We start from the raw sequence: 13,970 nt of genomic DNA, 5'->3' as shown, positions 1-13,970 counted from the left end.
TACTCGCGCATCGTTGGTGTATACGAGCGGTTCGCCGTGCTCTCGACGGCCGCCATCCGGCGGGAGGTGCAGACGCTGCTGGGCAGCGCCGGGGGTACCACGTCGTCACAGCTGCTGCGCGACGTGTGTGAGCTGCTGGTGAAGAGCGGCGAGTGGCAGCGGGCGCTTGCCGTGGCGGACGCCCTTCCACAAGGGCAGCGGTTATCGTTGATTGCGACGCTCGGGCTGACGCAGGCACCCACGCCACTTCCAACTCCCACCACCACAATGTATGCTTCTTCTTCTTGTGCTGCTGCTGCTGCTGCTGCTGCTGCTTCTTGTTCTGCCCCTCCCGAGGACTGGGCACGAGGCACAGATCTATGCACACTGTCGAACGAGGAGCTGGTGCGGATGGGGTTTGAGCTGCAGCCACAACGGCGAAGGGCTGTGCTGCAATCCTCTGCGCAGGAGGAGGCGCGGCAGTCAGACAGCAGCATAGCGGCTCAGCGGCAACTCTTTCTGGAGCTGCGTCGACGGCGCCAGTACAAGCGGCTGATGCAGTGCGTGATGAACTGGCGGTCCAAGGGCTTGATTCCAGAGCGGAGAGGCGCAGGGGCGCACGTGGACAACGCTAGCAGTGCGTCTGGATCGGGTGGTGAGGTGCTCTTTAACGCGGAGGAGGCGCTGCGAGGACTCATCTTCAACTCCACCGGAAACCAGTGGGAAAAGGCGCTGCGTGAGTGCCCGGAGTTCTTTGCGATCACACTGCGGGAACCGACGGCGGCGCTGCAGTTCCTTCGAAAAACAAGCGTCGACACTCTAACGCGCTACGTCTTGTGGCTGTTGCAGGGTGGCTGCACCGCTTCGCCGCTACGGTCGCCTGCCTCGCCGCACGAGCAGGGGGTTGCGTGGGAGACCGTTGCCTCGCTGTGTTTCGCACTGCGTCCGCACATGATGCAGACAACCAAAGTCGTGAAGACGGACCTGCTGCAGGCCGTGCTGCGCGCGCTGCGGACGGAGGCGGCAGCGCTTGGCGCCAAGTCGGGAACACAGCGAGGCGTGAAGAGTGGCGGTGCAACTCTCATGAATGACACGCACTGTCAAGCAATGCGGTCTGTTGTTGAGTGTCTTTGCGCGCCACTAACGCGCCACCACGAGGCGCAGGTCCGGTTTGTCGGACTGCCACTCTTTGCTGAGGTCGGTGTGGCGCTGTGTGACTGTGGTGTGACAATCCCGAGTGCGCTGGCGCAGTGTGTTTTTCTATGCCTCGGTAATAACCAGCAATGCCCGTGGAGTGAGCTACCGCTGCCGCCGCCGCCAGCAGCGTCAGGCCAGTCTACAGCGCTGGAGCGGGAGACGCTTATCACGATGCTGAATGCCGCCCCGAGTGAGCGGTGGGTGTCGGCGTTGCGGCTGCTGCAGGTGTGCGCTGAGCGGCACAATTTTGACGTCACGGCCGATCATCTCCGCACCGTCCTGAGCGGCATGCAGAGCATCTCTATCAACCGCACATGGCAGGTGGCCCTCCACGTGGCACAGTCCATCATGACACAGCACGATGTCTTTCCCGACGAGCCGTCTGTGGAAAAAATGCTGCTTAACCTCCACGCCGCATCGTGGGAGCGCACATTTGAGGTGCTGCAGCTGTACGATCAGAATCACATTTCGCCACCTCCGCTGATTCTGCGAGACCTGCACGTAGTGGCGATAAAGCATTGTTCATGGGACGTGGTGCTGCGTGTGATGCAGCGGATTGAGGACGTAGGCCCACGCCAGGCCGGCTTCATGAATCATCTGTATTGTCTGCGTGCCTATGGCTGCGCCGGGAAGTGTGAGGGGGCCACAGATCTCTTCCGAGGCCTAAAGGACGTAAAGGGTGCATTTTCTGGTCGCTCCGCGTATAACGAGGTGGCGGTTGCGGTTCCTCTCCTTGGTATGATGGAACAGCAGCACTGGGAATGCGCTGTGCGGTTCGTGCGGGCTATCTTTCAGCAATGCGGGACGGAGCTCACCAAGGAGGGCGCAGAAGTGGCGCTTGCAGCAGAGCTCCTTGCGCTTGCGCACATTGGCGACACGATTCGAGTGGCGGCCTTCTTGAATAGACACAGTGGCGACTCTAGTGGATTGATAAATGCGGGAGATAACGAGGCTGACTACGACGAAGGCACGGCCCCTGATGCGCATGGCCGACGCGTGGAGGAAGTTACAGTACCGCCTTCGGTGACGGAGCTGCGGGCGCTCGTAATGCGAGCGGCGCAGCTGCAGACACTCCTCGGCATGGAGCATTTGAATGCACCCATTCGGTTGGTGTTGGACCTCCTCGCTGTTGAGCCGCAGCGACGCCGTATTACTTCTGAGCGTGACGCCGAGCTGATCGGGCTCAGTAGGCGTGGCGGTGCGGCGCGGCCGCCACTGTACCTGCCACCGCAGCACGTGCAGCGCCAACATGAGTGGCTGGCCACCACGCTAGGGAAAATGGTGCGGCACGACGAGCAGCGGTTTGGTGCGGCGGCGCAGCAGGCCGTGGCGGAGGCGATGACGCACGTGGGTGCCGGCCCGGCGTACCTCAAGGCCGCGCTGCTCTGAGGCGAAGCCAAGAAACACGAAAAAGTATTCACACCACGCACTGCACACTAAGAAAGAGGCTCTGCAGGGAGTGAGGCTCCGGAGTTTGGATGTGTTTCACGCGTTCATGTCTCGTTCTCTCGTCTGTTCTGTTGTTGTTGTTTTTTTTTTCTTTGGATTCTCTCACCCAGAGGGCGGGTAGCGAGAAGAAAGGTCGAGAATAAAAGCCTGGTTACCTCTCTGTGCGGGGCCCTCTTGCTTGCTGCACGGCCGTCACGTTCCGTTATTTCTCCCTTTTTGTTTCTTGTTTCTTCTTCTTTTTGTTTTGTTGTTGGTGTGCCGGTCCCTTTGCGCGGGTAGTTGTGCGTATTGCCACAGATGACGGAGCTGCACGTAGCCGCGGAGGTTGGCGACATTCAGACGCTTCTAAAAGCAAAGAAGAGAGGCGTTGTGGACGTCAATGCGGTAGACGATCAGGGGCGAACGGCCCTCCACATTGCCGCCGAGCACGGCCGCATGGATTTCGCAAAGGCGCTGCTCTGCAATTTCAACTCTGTTGACGCCAGCATTGTTGACAAGAGCAACAGGACGGCGGTGCAGCGGGCCCCGCCGGAGCTGCAGAGCCATTTGGCGGTGCTGCTGTCGTTGAAGGAGGCAAAGGCACTGGAACACAGCGCAAAGAGCAAAATTGATAAAGAGGAGAAGGAAGAGGAGGATAAGCTGTTCGAGGACAACGATGTGGAGGGCACTGAGTTGGTTAATCCGCGCGTGCTGCGCAAGGCCACCGTATGTGTTGTGCTGCCGCTTATCATTCTCATATTCATCAACGGGTTCGTCTTTGCGGTGCAGTTCATCGCTGTGACGCTGGCGTTCTACTTTGCGGCGTTTGGCTACTTTGTGTCGGAGATCACCATCCGGCCGCCGTGGTACCACCACCGCCCCAATGCGTCGCGGCTGACGATGCGCAACTGCCCCGACTACTGGAACGGCTGCATCCACGACCCGCTGACGGACCTCGGCCTCCCGTACGACGACGTCTCCTTCAAGAGCACTGACCGGTACACACTGCGCGGCTGGTACGTGCCGCCGCCGGCCGTGGGCGCGCGGAAGATGGGCGTTGTGCTCGTGCACGGCGGCGGCAGGGACAGGCGTACGTGGCTGCGCCACGTGCCGTTTCTGCACAGGGCAGGCTACGGCTGTCTGCTGTTCGACTTCCGCGAACACGGCATCAGCGATGGCAACATGCGGGGCTTCACGTACGGCATGAAGGAGCGCTTCGACGTGGTGGCGGCCTGCCAGTTCATGAGGTCCGCGTATAAGTACGAGCGAATATGTGCGATGGGGACAAGCATCGGCGGCTCCTCTGTAATCATGGCGGCTGCCATCGACAAGACCATAGACGTCATTATCGCGGAGAATGCGATGCTCACGTGTGCGACGCTGCAGGACCAGAAGATTGTTGAGATGATTGGTGGATACTTCTCGCGGCGGGCGTACAGCATGTTCTTTTTCAAACTTTTCCGCCGGACGTCGTCTTTTTGGCTGAACTTCCGCATCGGCAACAAGCCGAGCAAGCACTGCCAGGCGCTGCACTGCATCGCCAAGGTTTCCCCGCGGCCTGTTCTGCTCATGCACGGCACCGCCGACGATTTGGTGTCGTGCCGCCACTCTGTGCAGCTCTACGAGGCCGCATCTGAGCCGAAGGAGCTGTACCTCTCTGAGGGTGCGTTTCACTGCGGGCTGCACAACACACACGCAGAGGAGTATGAGGCCCGTGTTCTAAATTTCCTCCAGAAATATGGAGGCGAAAAATGATGTGTAACGATGTAATAAGCGGGCAATCAAGCATTAGTCTGGTACAAGGAGCACTGATTTCTCCGTCTTCTCCTTTTGAAAGCAAAGTGCCCTGTGCTTAAGGGATAAAAAAATTATACAATATATATATATATATATTATCTCGTATTTTTTTGAACTGTCTTACTCCTTTTGTTATTATATTGCTGGTGTGGCGCATCACACCGTACTGCCATTCAGACTTGAGCCCATTCTCGTTCTTTCTTCTGAGAGTTGCTGTATGCATTCTGTATTTCTCCCTTGTTCCCGTCCCTACTAGTACCTCACACGGCAGTGCGCAGAAATTAGTAGCTCATGGCTCGGTGGCACCCGCAGAAGCTCCTGCTGCTGGTGGTGGTGGTGGTTGTGGTATTACTGGTTAAAGGGGTGCACACTGCGGCGGATGTGCGTTCGGTGAATGAAGCGTATCTGACGCACTTGTACTGTCAGCCGATATCAGAAGCTACACCGGCCACACCGATGATCGGCCGTTTCCCATCACCTGAGCTGGCGAGTCGACACGACGGCAAGCGTGTTCGCGTTGTGGCCGCGCCGTGGCCGTCCATTGTGGGACGTGAATACTGGCTCGACAGCAGCTGGGACAATCGCTGGGTCTTCTTCCACGACGACGTGGCTTTGAGAGTGCCGGGACGGCCTGTCGAAGAGGAGCTGCTGCGTCTTAGTGACAAGGGGCTGGTGGAGGGGAGCAGAGTGGTAACAGTGCTTCTGCTACACTAGCAGCGGCAGGGGGCCTGTGGAAGCGTGATTCGGGGGGCATGGCGTCTTGTATGGCTATTGTAAGCGTTTGCCCCAACCTTGCCGATCCCCAGGCTGCAGCTCCCAGTGAACTCTTGTAATGTGGTGCGAGCACTCTTGACGACGCTTGCGTCTCGGCCCCCCTGACATGCTGCGCTATCCTCTGGCGTTGCTGTGACCCAGGTGTGTGTGTGTGCGCTTCCACACCCCCTTTCGAAGCAAAAAAAAAAGGATCAAGAACTACATTTGTTTCTTGGAGTGCGGGGAACTTGGGAAGTTGTTGTGGTGCGGATGAGGACCACAAGGGATTGACTCTAGCTGTGTTTCGTCCATCTTGCAGTGGGACATGGACACAGTACTTGTGTGGCATTCACGGCTGTGTCGTCGATGACAGGGCCTTTTTTCTTTGTCGAGGGGCAATGCGTGGAGCAAAGTTTCGTCTGTGGTATACTCTCCGTCATGCAGTTTTGACATTACCATTGGATTTGTGAATGTCTAGCGGTGCTAGGCTTGGGTGGCTTCTCTGCAGGTGGATTCTACGGGAAAAGGTGCGGCGACGTTGTGTCGTTTCGCCTTCCAAGGGGTACCTATACGCTGCCATGCGTATTGGCACCTGTGGTGGAAGGATGGTGATGTACTTCGAGGAATGATGCGCTTGCCCTTGTATCCATTTGGGAGGTTTGAGCGATGGAGTCACTGTTTGGTTTTCTCTTTTGGCCCGCACTCTTATGTTTAGTTTTGCTCCGCTAGCGATGGAGGCTAACGGCACCTTGATGGAGTGCAAGCGCTGGGGGGCTCTGACACTGTCGCGTCCCGCTTCCTCATTCCCGACGCCCCGTCACCGAGCAGTGCCGCCACGCACGTGACGCTGCTGCAGAAGCACCACGTGCGGCCCTACGTACAACTTGGAGGCCTTCGCGAGGCACGACATTCAGGTGCACGCCTGGACCTTCGACGACGGCGCCCCGCCCACGCGAGCCGTCATTGACAACTGGATTGAGCTGTTGGAGCAGGAAGGGAATAAAATGCCTCCAGAGACCATTGCTGTGCACTGTGTAGCGGGTCTTGACGGGGAGCTCATTGTGCTGGCACGGGCCCTTCTCGAGTACGGCGGGGTGCCGCCGCTGGGGGCGGTTGGCTATGCGCGGGAGCGGCGTAAGGGTGTGATAAATCAAGTGTATCTCAAGCTGGCTGATGCGCTACAAGCCGCGGCACAACAAGAGCCAGGAGGTGTCTCTGGCATGCGCGAAGTATGTGCTAATGCGGGCTGGGCACACATGCTTATATGGTGATGCTTGTTTTTTGTGGTTTGCAGTTGTATTCCGTTCAATATTGGCGAACGTATCGCGTTTGGGATTCTCACTTGGCGAAGCGACCGTGGGTCACGGGAGAGCGGTGGGATGACAGCCGTATTTTCCATGGTGCATGGCATTTTTTGTTTGTTTTTGCTTCAAAGAATACTGCCGCGCCCCATACGTACGCGCAGTACGAAGTGTTCGTGTTGGCGGCGGTAGTAGTAGTGGTTGTGGTGGTGGGCGCAGCAATAAAAAAGAATAAGAGTGATTGAAGCGTCTGTGTGTGTGTGTGTGTGCGTGTGTGTGATACGTGGAGCCTCCTTACAGTCGCATGTTTCCATCCCTTTCTCCGTGAACGTGGTGTCATGAATGCTTTTTTCCCTCCCTTCGGTGAGATCACCTGGCTGCAATACATACATATATGGGGCTGCGTGCAGCCGGCAGTTTGTTTATGCATCTCTGCACACACAGAGGACACGTATGCGTGGTCATTCTCTTTGTTTCACACCTTCACCATGCGCGTTATTCCCCACCTTTCTTGTGGGTGGGGGAACACGAACAGCAATAAAGGCTTCGAGTTCTTGGTGACGCTGGTGGAATGTCGTCCTCGAGTGGTGACTCCGACGAGGGGGAGACAGTCACTGGCCGACTCAGGCCCGACATGGAGAAGGTAAAAGCGAAGCTGCGCAACCTGCCCACGCTGGAGCGGCTGCTGGCGGAGAAGGATCCTAATGAGTACACAGAGGAGCAAATGGCCACCGCGACCACCTTCATCGAGGCAATTACAGACGCACAGCCGTCGTCGGTGCAGCAGATTGAGCAGCTGCTGCGCAAGCTCATGAAGAAGCACCGTGCGGTGGCGAAAAAGTCGCTGCTCCTCGCGGCGTACCGGAAGTGGCTGCTGGCGGAGGAGATGCGGACCATCAGCCCGGTGCTGGAGCAGTACTTCGTCTCCAAGGCGCCGCGTAGTCAGTCCGGTGTGCTTGTTGTGACCGTCTTCACATCCCCGTACCCGGAGGGGCAGAAGTTCAGCTGCAAGTGGAACTGCTACTACTGCCCCAATGAACCGGGGCAGCCGCGGAGCTATTTGCTGAACGAGCCTGGAGTGCGGCGGGCGAACCGGCTGCAGTTCGACGCCTACCGCCAGTTTCAGGACCGCGTCAACTCGCTGGTGGCGATTGGCCACCCCGCGGACAAGGTGGAGTTGCTTGTGCTGGGTGGTACGTGGGAAAGCTACCCGCTGTCATACCGTGAGTCTTTCATGCGTGACCTCTTCTACGCCGCCAACACACTGTATGACGGCACTGAGGACGCTGCGCTGGCCGGCGACGCCGATGCGCAGCAGCTGAGACGACCACGACCTCCACTTGACTTGCTGCAGGAGCAGTTGTTGAACGAAACCGCTAGGTGTAAAATTATTGGTGTCACCTTGGAGACGCGCCCTGATACGGTGAACGAGGACATGCTAAAGCAGCTCCGACGGTTCGGCTGCACACGTGTGCAGCTTGGCGTGCAGCACACCGATGATGCGGTGTTGTTAGCCGTGAACCGTCAGTCCACACGGGAAGACGCTGCGCGTGCCATCAAGCTCCTGAAAGACAGCTGCTTCAAGGTTGACATTCACCTTATGCCAGACTTGCCAGGATCCACTCCAGAGAATGATAAAAAAATGTTTGACGACGTCCTCAATGCCCCAGAGCTGCAGGCAGATCAGTGGAAGATCTACCCCTGCCAGACGACACCATTCACGGTGATTGAGCAGTGGTTCAAGGACGGCACATACCAGCCGTACGGCCTGGACAACTTGATTGATGTCATTATGTACGCCAAGCGGCAGGTGCATCCATGGGTGCGCCTGAATCGCGTCATACGTGACATCCCGCACGACTACATTCTCGGTGGCGTGGAGGTGTCAAACCTGCGCCAGCTATTGGCGCTGCGCCTCGCACGGGAAGGCTCGCGTTGTCAGTGCATTCGCTGCCGCGAAGTGAAGGGCGACGCGGCTGCTGCGTCGAAGCTTGACGGGGCGACGCTGGTGGAACGTCGCTACGCCGCCAGCGAGGGCGAGGAAGTATTCGTGTCGTACGAGACGGCCGACGGCACGACGCTTTTCGGGTTCCTGCGCTTGCGTCTTCACATACGCGAGTGGGACACGCCCTTTGATGAGCTCCGCTCGTGTGCGCTGATCCGTGAGCTACACGTGTACGGCCGGCTCGTGCCGACGCACGTGGAGGCGGATGCGGCGAAGGCGCAACACCGCGGCGTGGGCACGCTGCTGCTGGAGCGGGCGGAGCGCATTGCGAGGGCGGAGGGGTACAGCAAGATCGCTGTCATCAGCGGCGTTGGGGTGCGCAACTACTACCGCCGCAAGGGGTATGCTATGGCAGCGCCCACGAGCTGTGGTGCATTTCTGGTGAAGGAGCTGCACGGTGATGGGGACCAGCGCGACGAGGACGTCGGCAATAACAACAGCCGCACCGCCAGGGACGCTGCTGAGGATGCTGGCGTCAACGAGGCGGGCACTGCCGGTGCTGCAGAGGGGGACGAGACCGCCACGGGTGGCTGGTGGCACCGCATAGGTTCGCTCTGGAGACGCTTCAAGCGGCCCCGCGAGAAGGACTAAGACCAACGCATTCTGTGTTTTTTTTTTCGCCTCGCGGAAGTAAAGCGCACTTAATACGCGGTACGTTTGTGCCACAATGCAACACACACACACACACATACCCACATACCCACCCACCCTCACAGACAAGGATGCATCCCTGACCCGCCCAGCGACACATTTCCTTTTTCTTGGCAATGATCTTTCTGTCGGTTTTGCTTCTTGTCTCTGAGGACTAAAATTACTTCTCGTAGAGAGAATTAAGACACACGAAAAAAAAAAAAAATAACATTTCACCAGCATTTGTTGGCGAGCTGTGGCTAGTTACCCGCTCACGACAGGCTATTAAGAACGAAAGAGGTCACCCAAATCTAGGCAACACTATTCAAGCTGTAATCCTGTACTCATTAGCAGGCTGCCCTTTGCAGCGAGCAACTCCGCCGTGTGAAAAAAGCCACAAGGTGTAACAATGGATGTGAACTGCACGCTCATTGAGTGCCAGGACGGCAGAAACCCGTCGCGCACCTTGTTCAACCTCCTCATCCTCGATGCCCCGTCTCCGAGCAATCTGCCCACGTACATCAAGACGCTGCAGCGGCGGCATGTGCGGCATCTTGTGCGTGTGTGTGGTCCTACCTACGACGCGACGCTCGTTGAGAGGGGCGGCATTGAGGTGCATGGCTGGCCGTTCGATGACGGCGCGGCTCCGCCGAAGTCGGTACTGGAGAGCTGGTTCCGGCTCTTAGATGCGGAAATGGCGCAGCTGGACTCTGGTGTTTCTGATCAGCCCGCCACGATTGCGATCCACTGTGTGGCTGGCCTTGGTCGCGCGCCTATTCTTGTGGCTGTGGCGCTCGTTGAGTACGGCGGTATGCAGCCACTCGACGCGATTTCAATGGTCCGTGAGAAGCGGCGTGGCGCCATCAACCAGACGCAGATGTACTGGCTCGCTAAGTACAAGAGGCGTGAGAGCTCCAGTGGTGGGTGCACGGTCATGTAACAGCACAGAGGCGCTGCGCATGCGCAGTGATTGGTCACCCGATATAGAGAATTCTTTGTTTATTTTCTCGCCTTTCTTTGGTTCGGTTATGCAGCGGATGCTTAAGGAGTTTTGAGCCGCTGACGACCAGTCGGGGTCCGCCCCTTCACGTGTGGAGGAGGGTTCACACACCCCGGGACGTGGAGCCCGCGTAAATAACGAGACATGTGGATGTTGGCGCAGCACGGCAATAACACACGCACAAAAAGGAGGAAAGAGTGAAAAAAAATATATGAAAGGAACAGCTCTTTTGTAAGCCGCCTCCTGTCAGGCGCTGGGGGCTGTGGGAACAGGCGCCGAAAAGAGGGGAGGGAACATCTGGTGTAGCACTGCAAGGAATCCGAGGGCGGGCTGATGAAGGCGCTTTGTAAATCGTCAAGAAAGAGGCAGAAAGGCAAACAAGGCATTGTTCTTATGGAGTGTACTCATTATTATTATTTTGTTTCCCATGCCCGGCCAGCCTCCCAAGCATCTGTCTGTGTTGTTCCTCCTGCGGCCGCCACTGCTGTCACTTATCCCACGGCTGTATTTGCCCTTGTTGTCCTTCTAGATTTCTTCAGCGATGGCACATCTTGGCAGCGGAGGTCTGGCCGGCGCACACTTCGTCATCACGAGGCCACGGACCGGCGAGGTGCTAGTTGAGGTGACGCCATTGCCCTCCTCCTCCTCCACACCAGCGCCCGCATCCGCCGAGGTGAAGAGCTGCGGCCTGTTCAGTGATGCCTTCGATTTCGTCGGAGAGGCGCAAGCGAGGAGTTACGAATTCTTTGGTCGCAACATGGCGAATGGGGCGGGGGCGACATGCGCAACAGGCGCTGATGGCGCTCGGAGCCGCAGGAAACAGAACGTGGACGCAATGGTGGCGTGCGACGCACCGAGCAGCACCTTCATGGACTCTGCGGAGTGGGAGGGCGGCGACGCGGAGAGCGACGGCTCCGATGAGGCGGGCGAGAGTGACGGTGACGGTGAAGCCGTCGGGATGAGTGACGCACCACCTGCAAAGAGGCTTCACAATTAACATGGAGCACGCAGATGTTTTGCCGTGTGTGAATGAAAGAAGAGTATATATATATATATATATATATTAGTTGCTTATTATCTACTAACACGATATGCCTTTGCGGTGTGGGCGTGCTGTTGGAGTAACGACTCGATGCGCCCAAGGCCCACCTGTAGGTGTGCGGCTTTCGTTGCATCAGCTCCCAGGACTCTGGCATTTGAGTGCAGAGAGAGTGGTGGCGATGATCTCTTTTCACTGTGGCTCTTCGATACGAAGCGCCGACATTGAGCATACTGCCAGACCCATCTTCTTGACGTGGACGCCATGCCGGGTGGGCTCCGGTAAACACCTACTTGCTGCCGCTGAAAGTAATCGCGTACCACCTGGAAGTATCAAATCTGCTGCCGGTGGAGAAGCGGCGGTGTCATGACGTTGTTAATCACACAGCGTACATGATTGCATGGTAACCGACAAAAGTAATAATAATTGGTGTGGTGCGTCGGTGGCTTGTGGGTGGCTGCTCACCGCTGTGCGCACATGCAGCCATCGAGTAGGACGGTATTCTTGACGCGCGGCACATGCGTGTACATGTCTCCAGGAGGCGCTCTGGGCGGCGACGAGGAGAGGTCGACATGCTGCCTGCGCCTGTGTTGCTGCGTGCCTCTGCTTTTCCGGGATGCGGGTGGTTGGGCTCGAGCCCTTTAATGCTTTGCTGTAGTCCGTCAGATGGAGTGTTGTTGCTCGTTTCTTTTGGACCACTCGTGAGGTTTCCTGTGTTGTTTCCATTCGCGCCTTTTTTTCGTGTGTTGCTTTTTCTTGGCACTTGTAGTTCTCGGCCTGCCACAGGAGGAGCCAGAGGCTTTCCGTTGAAGTCTGTGCGTACACGCATGGGGGGCAAACGCGGCCGGGCACTGCAGGCAGAAGTGCGCGAGCGGCGCAAGAAGGGCACGTGCATTAAGAGTGGCCTCGGTGAGCTGGGCGATTTGGACGCAGCGCCTCCACCGCTAACTCGTGCCCGTGCAGAAGAGAAGCCCGCCACCGATGAGCCGAAGTGTACTGCCACGAAAGATGCTGGCAGCAAGGCGACGGCGACGGCGGCAGTTGCGACCGTTGCACTGAATGAAGGGGAGGACCTGTTCTCTTCCGCGGATTTCTCATCTCCCCCGTCTACCTGCGGCACGCCAGCGAGTGTGTTTGGACACGGCTGGGGGGAGTGGCGGCGTGTGAAGCAGCTGCTATTCCACTCACAGGACGGCCCGGACGCGACGGGTGCGAGACGCAAGGCGCTTGATCGCATTGAGCTCGTCTGGCAAGCACGTGCACGCAAGCACCGACCGCTCCCCGCCTACGTGGAGTCCACGGCGCTGTTGATGGAGGCCGTTGCACTGGACGAGGCGGATCGTCTCTCAGCGTCGGCTGCCGTCGCGCTTTACGGCGCATCCATCTCTCGTGCGGTGCATCTCATGACCGGCAGCTTCGCCCGGGGCGCGGATGACACGTACCGCAGGCGCGCACGCACGATCGGGTTCCCGGAGGAGGCGGTAGAGGTGCGGCAGCGCGTGGCGCATGGTGCCCTCCCGCTGCTGTCAGAGCTGCGCTGGGTCTGCGGGCTTGTGCTGCAGTTCCTCTTCCAGCACTACTGGGTCGAACAGGAGCACCACGTGCGCCTCTTGGAGGAGGAGGAGGAGGAGGAAGAAGAGAGGGAGGGGGAGGAGCCACCGCAGAGCGCGACGGTGGAGGAAATGCGGCAGCTTCTGGATGAACTCAGCGACGACACGAATGAACGTGCGGATATGAAGGCCCCTGCTGATGGTGGGAGTCATGTGGAGGTGGTGCAGGATGGCTGGAGGCTGTGCTGAGAGAGAAAGGGACAGACAAGGCACCTGGGCGGATAACCCGCTACGTTTAAGTCTCTTTGGTGAGACCGCTGTGCGACATGGCTCACAAAGGACAGTTTTGTGGCATCACCTGCATACGCCACCTCGTTTTGTTTTTGAAACTTCCCTCCCCTTTCTCTTTCGGTTACGGACTCTGTGGAGGCTTCTCTTGTGAGACAGGCGGGGGATAGAGGTGGCGAAGCAGCCACACACCAAACAACAACACCAGTAGAAAGCAGCAGCAGCAGCAGCACGTCAATGGAGCTTGTGGCTGAGTTGCCGGACCGCCTCTTGACAGGTCTGGCGCTGGACCCTCACGACGATGTGTTTGCCATCTGCGCTTGCAGCGGGGAGCTCTTCCGTCTCGACAAGACGAGCGGGACGCTGGTGCCCATCATGGCAACAGAGGCGTCGCCGCACAACATTGCCATCGATGCNTGTGAGACAGGCGGGGGATAGAGGTGGCGAAGCAGCCACACACCAAACAACAACACCAGTAGAAAGCAGCAGCAGCAGCACGTCAATGGAGCTTGTGGCTGAGTTGCCGGACCGCCTCTTAACAGGTCTGGCGCTGGACCCTCACGACGATGTGTTTGCCATCTGCGCGTGCAGCGGGGAGCTTTTCCGTCTCGACAAGACGAGCGGGACGCTGGTGCCCATCATGGCAACAGAGGCGTCGCCGCACAACATTGCCATCGATGCCAGCAACGGCGAGGTGTACCTCACCGACCGTGCGGAGAATGCCATTCTTAAGCTCGAGCCGTCGAGGGCCAACGGGGACGGTGGCGGCGACGTGGAGTACGCCGTGGTGCGCTACGCGAACAGCTTCGAGGGCAAGTCGTTTGTTGGCCCCACCGCACTTGCCTTTGCGCCCAACGGCGAGCTGTTCTTCACCGACGCCGGCGCTGAGGGCGACTCGTCCTTCGCGGATCCGCTCGGCGCCGTCTACCGCACGGTGCAGGGGCGCAGCCAAATCGTGCCGCTCTGCCCGCGCGGCCTTGTGGCGCCGTCGGGGATCGCCGTG

General features: G+C 58.3%; 10 protein-coding genes across 10 annotated transcripts; all 10 read left to right on the top strand.

Annotated features, from left to right (window-relative positions):
• Nucleotides 1-390: 390 nt before the first annotated feature.
• On the top strand, nucleotides 391-2,565 carry DQ04_04431090 (hypothetical protein; the record flags this gene model as incomplete). The annotated part of the gene is made up of 1 exon (XM_009313572.1): nucleotides 391-2,565. One exon carries the CDS (start codon nucleotides 391-393, stop codon nucleotides 2,563-2,565), a length of 2,175 nt encoding a protein of 724 aa, XP_009311847.1.
• Nucleotides 2,566-2,922: 357 nt separating this feature from the next.
• On the top strand, nucleotides 2,923-4,359 carry DQ04_04431080 (Alpha/beta hydrolase fold protein; the record flags this gene model as incomplete). The annotated part of the gene is made up of 1 exon (XM_009313571.1): nucleotides 2,923-4,359. One exon carries the CDS (start codon nucleotides 2,923-2,925, stop codon nucleotides 4,357-4,359), a length of 1,437 nt encoding a protein of 478 aa, XP_009311846.1.
• Nucleotides 4,360-4,692: 333 nt separating this feature from the next.
• On the top strand, nucleotides 4,693-5,115 carry DQ04_04431070 (hypothetical protein; the record flags this gene model as incomplete). Its single annotated transcript, XM_009313570.1, has 1 exon — nucleotides 4,693-5,115. The coding sequence occupies one exon, from the start codon at nucleotides 4,693-4,695 to the stop codon at nucleotides 5,113-5,115; it is 423 nt and encodes a 140-aa protein (XP_009311845.1).
• Nucleotides 5,116-6,158: 1,043 nt separating this feature from the next.
• On the top strand, nucleotides 6,159-6,425 carry DQ04_04431060 (protein tyrosine phosphatase-like protein; the record flags this gene model as incomplete). The annotated part of the gene is made up of 1 exon (XM_009313569.1): nucleotides 6,159-6,425. One exon carries the CDS (start codon nucleotides 6,159-6,161, stop codon nucleotides 6,423-6,425), a length of 267 nt encoding a protein of 88 aa, XP_009311844.1.
• Nucleotides 6,426-7,026: 601 nt separating this feature from the next.
• DQ04_04431050 (putative histone acetyltransferase-like protein) lies at nucleotides 7,027-9,051 on the top strand (the record flags this gene model as incomplete). Its single annotated transcript, XM_009313568.1, has 1 exon — nucleotides 7,027-9,051. One exon carries the CDS (start codon nucleotides 7,027-7,029, stop codon nucleotides 9,049-9,051), a length of 2,025 nt encoding a protein of 674 aa, XP_009311843.1.
• A 448-nt stretch (nucleotides 9,052-9,499) lies between these two features.
• On the top strand, nucleotides 9,500-10,030 carry DQ04_04431040 (putative protein tyrosine phosphatase; the record flags this gene model as incomplete). The annotated part of the gene is made up of 1 exon (XM_009313567.1): nucleotides 9,500-10,030. One exon carries the CDS (start codon nucleotides 9,500-9,502, stop codon nucleotides 10,028-10,030), a length of 531 nt encoding a protein of 176 aa, XP_009311842.1.
• A 601-nt stretch (nucleotides 10,031-10,631) lies between these two features.
• DQ04_04431030 (hypothetical protein) lies at nucleotides 10,632-11,087 on the top strand (the record flags this gene model as incomplete). Its single annotated transcript, XM_009313566.1, has 1 exon — nucleotides 10,632-11,087. One exon carries the CDS (start codon nucleotides 10,632-10,634, stop codon nucleotides 11,085-11,087), a length of 456 nt encoding a protein of 151 aa, XP_009311841.1.
• A 94-nt stretch (nucleotides 11,088-11,181) lies between these two features.
• Nucleotides 11,182-11,499, top strand: DQ04_04431020 (hypothetical protein; the record flags this gene model as incomplete). Its single annotated transcript, XM_009313565.1, has 1 exon — nucleotides 11,182-11,499. One exon carries the CDS (start codon nucleotides 11,182-11,184, stop codon nucleotides 11,497-11,499), a length of 318 nt encoding a protein of 105 aa, XP_009311840.1.
• A 457-nt stretch (nucleotides 11,500-11,956) lies between these two features.
• DQ04_04431010 (cell morphogenesis protein Las1) lies at nucleotides 11,957-12,928 on the top strand (the record flags this gene model as incomplete). The annotated part of the gene is made up of 1 exon (XM_009313564.1): nucleotides 11,957-12,928. One exon carries the CDS (start codon nucleotides 11,957-11,959, stop codon nucleotides 12,926-12,928), a length of 972 nt encoding a protein of 323 aa, XP_009311839.1.
• Nucleotides 12,929-13,204: 276 nt separating this feature from the next.
• DQ04_04431000 (hypothetical protein) lies at nucleotides 13,205-13,405 on the top strand (the record flags this gene model as incomplete). Its single annotated transcript, XM_009313563.1, has 1 exon — nucleotides 13,205-13,405. The coding sequence occupies one exon, from the start codon at nucleotides 13,205-13,207 to the stop codon at nucleotides 13,403-13,405; it is 201 nt and encodes a 66-aa protein (XP_009311838.1).
• Nucleotides 13,406-13,970: the final 565 nt, after the last annotated feature.

The sequence above is a fragment of the Trypanosoma grayi genome (assembly GCF_000691245.1).
Source record: "Trypanosoma grayi strain ANR4 Tgr_443_V1, whole genome shotgun sequence".
In the NCBI taxonomy this organism is placed as follows: domain Eukaryota; phylum Euglenozoa; class Kinetoplastea; order Trypanosomatida; family Trypanosomatidae; genus Trypanosoma; species Trypanosoma grayi.
Note: the sequence above shows the minus strand (reverse complement) of the source record. Positions and strands in the feature narration are given on the sequence as shown.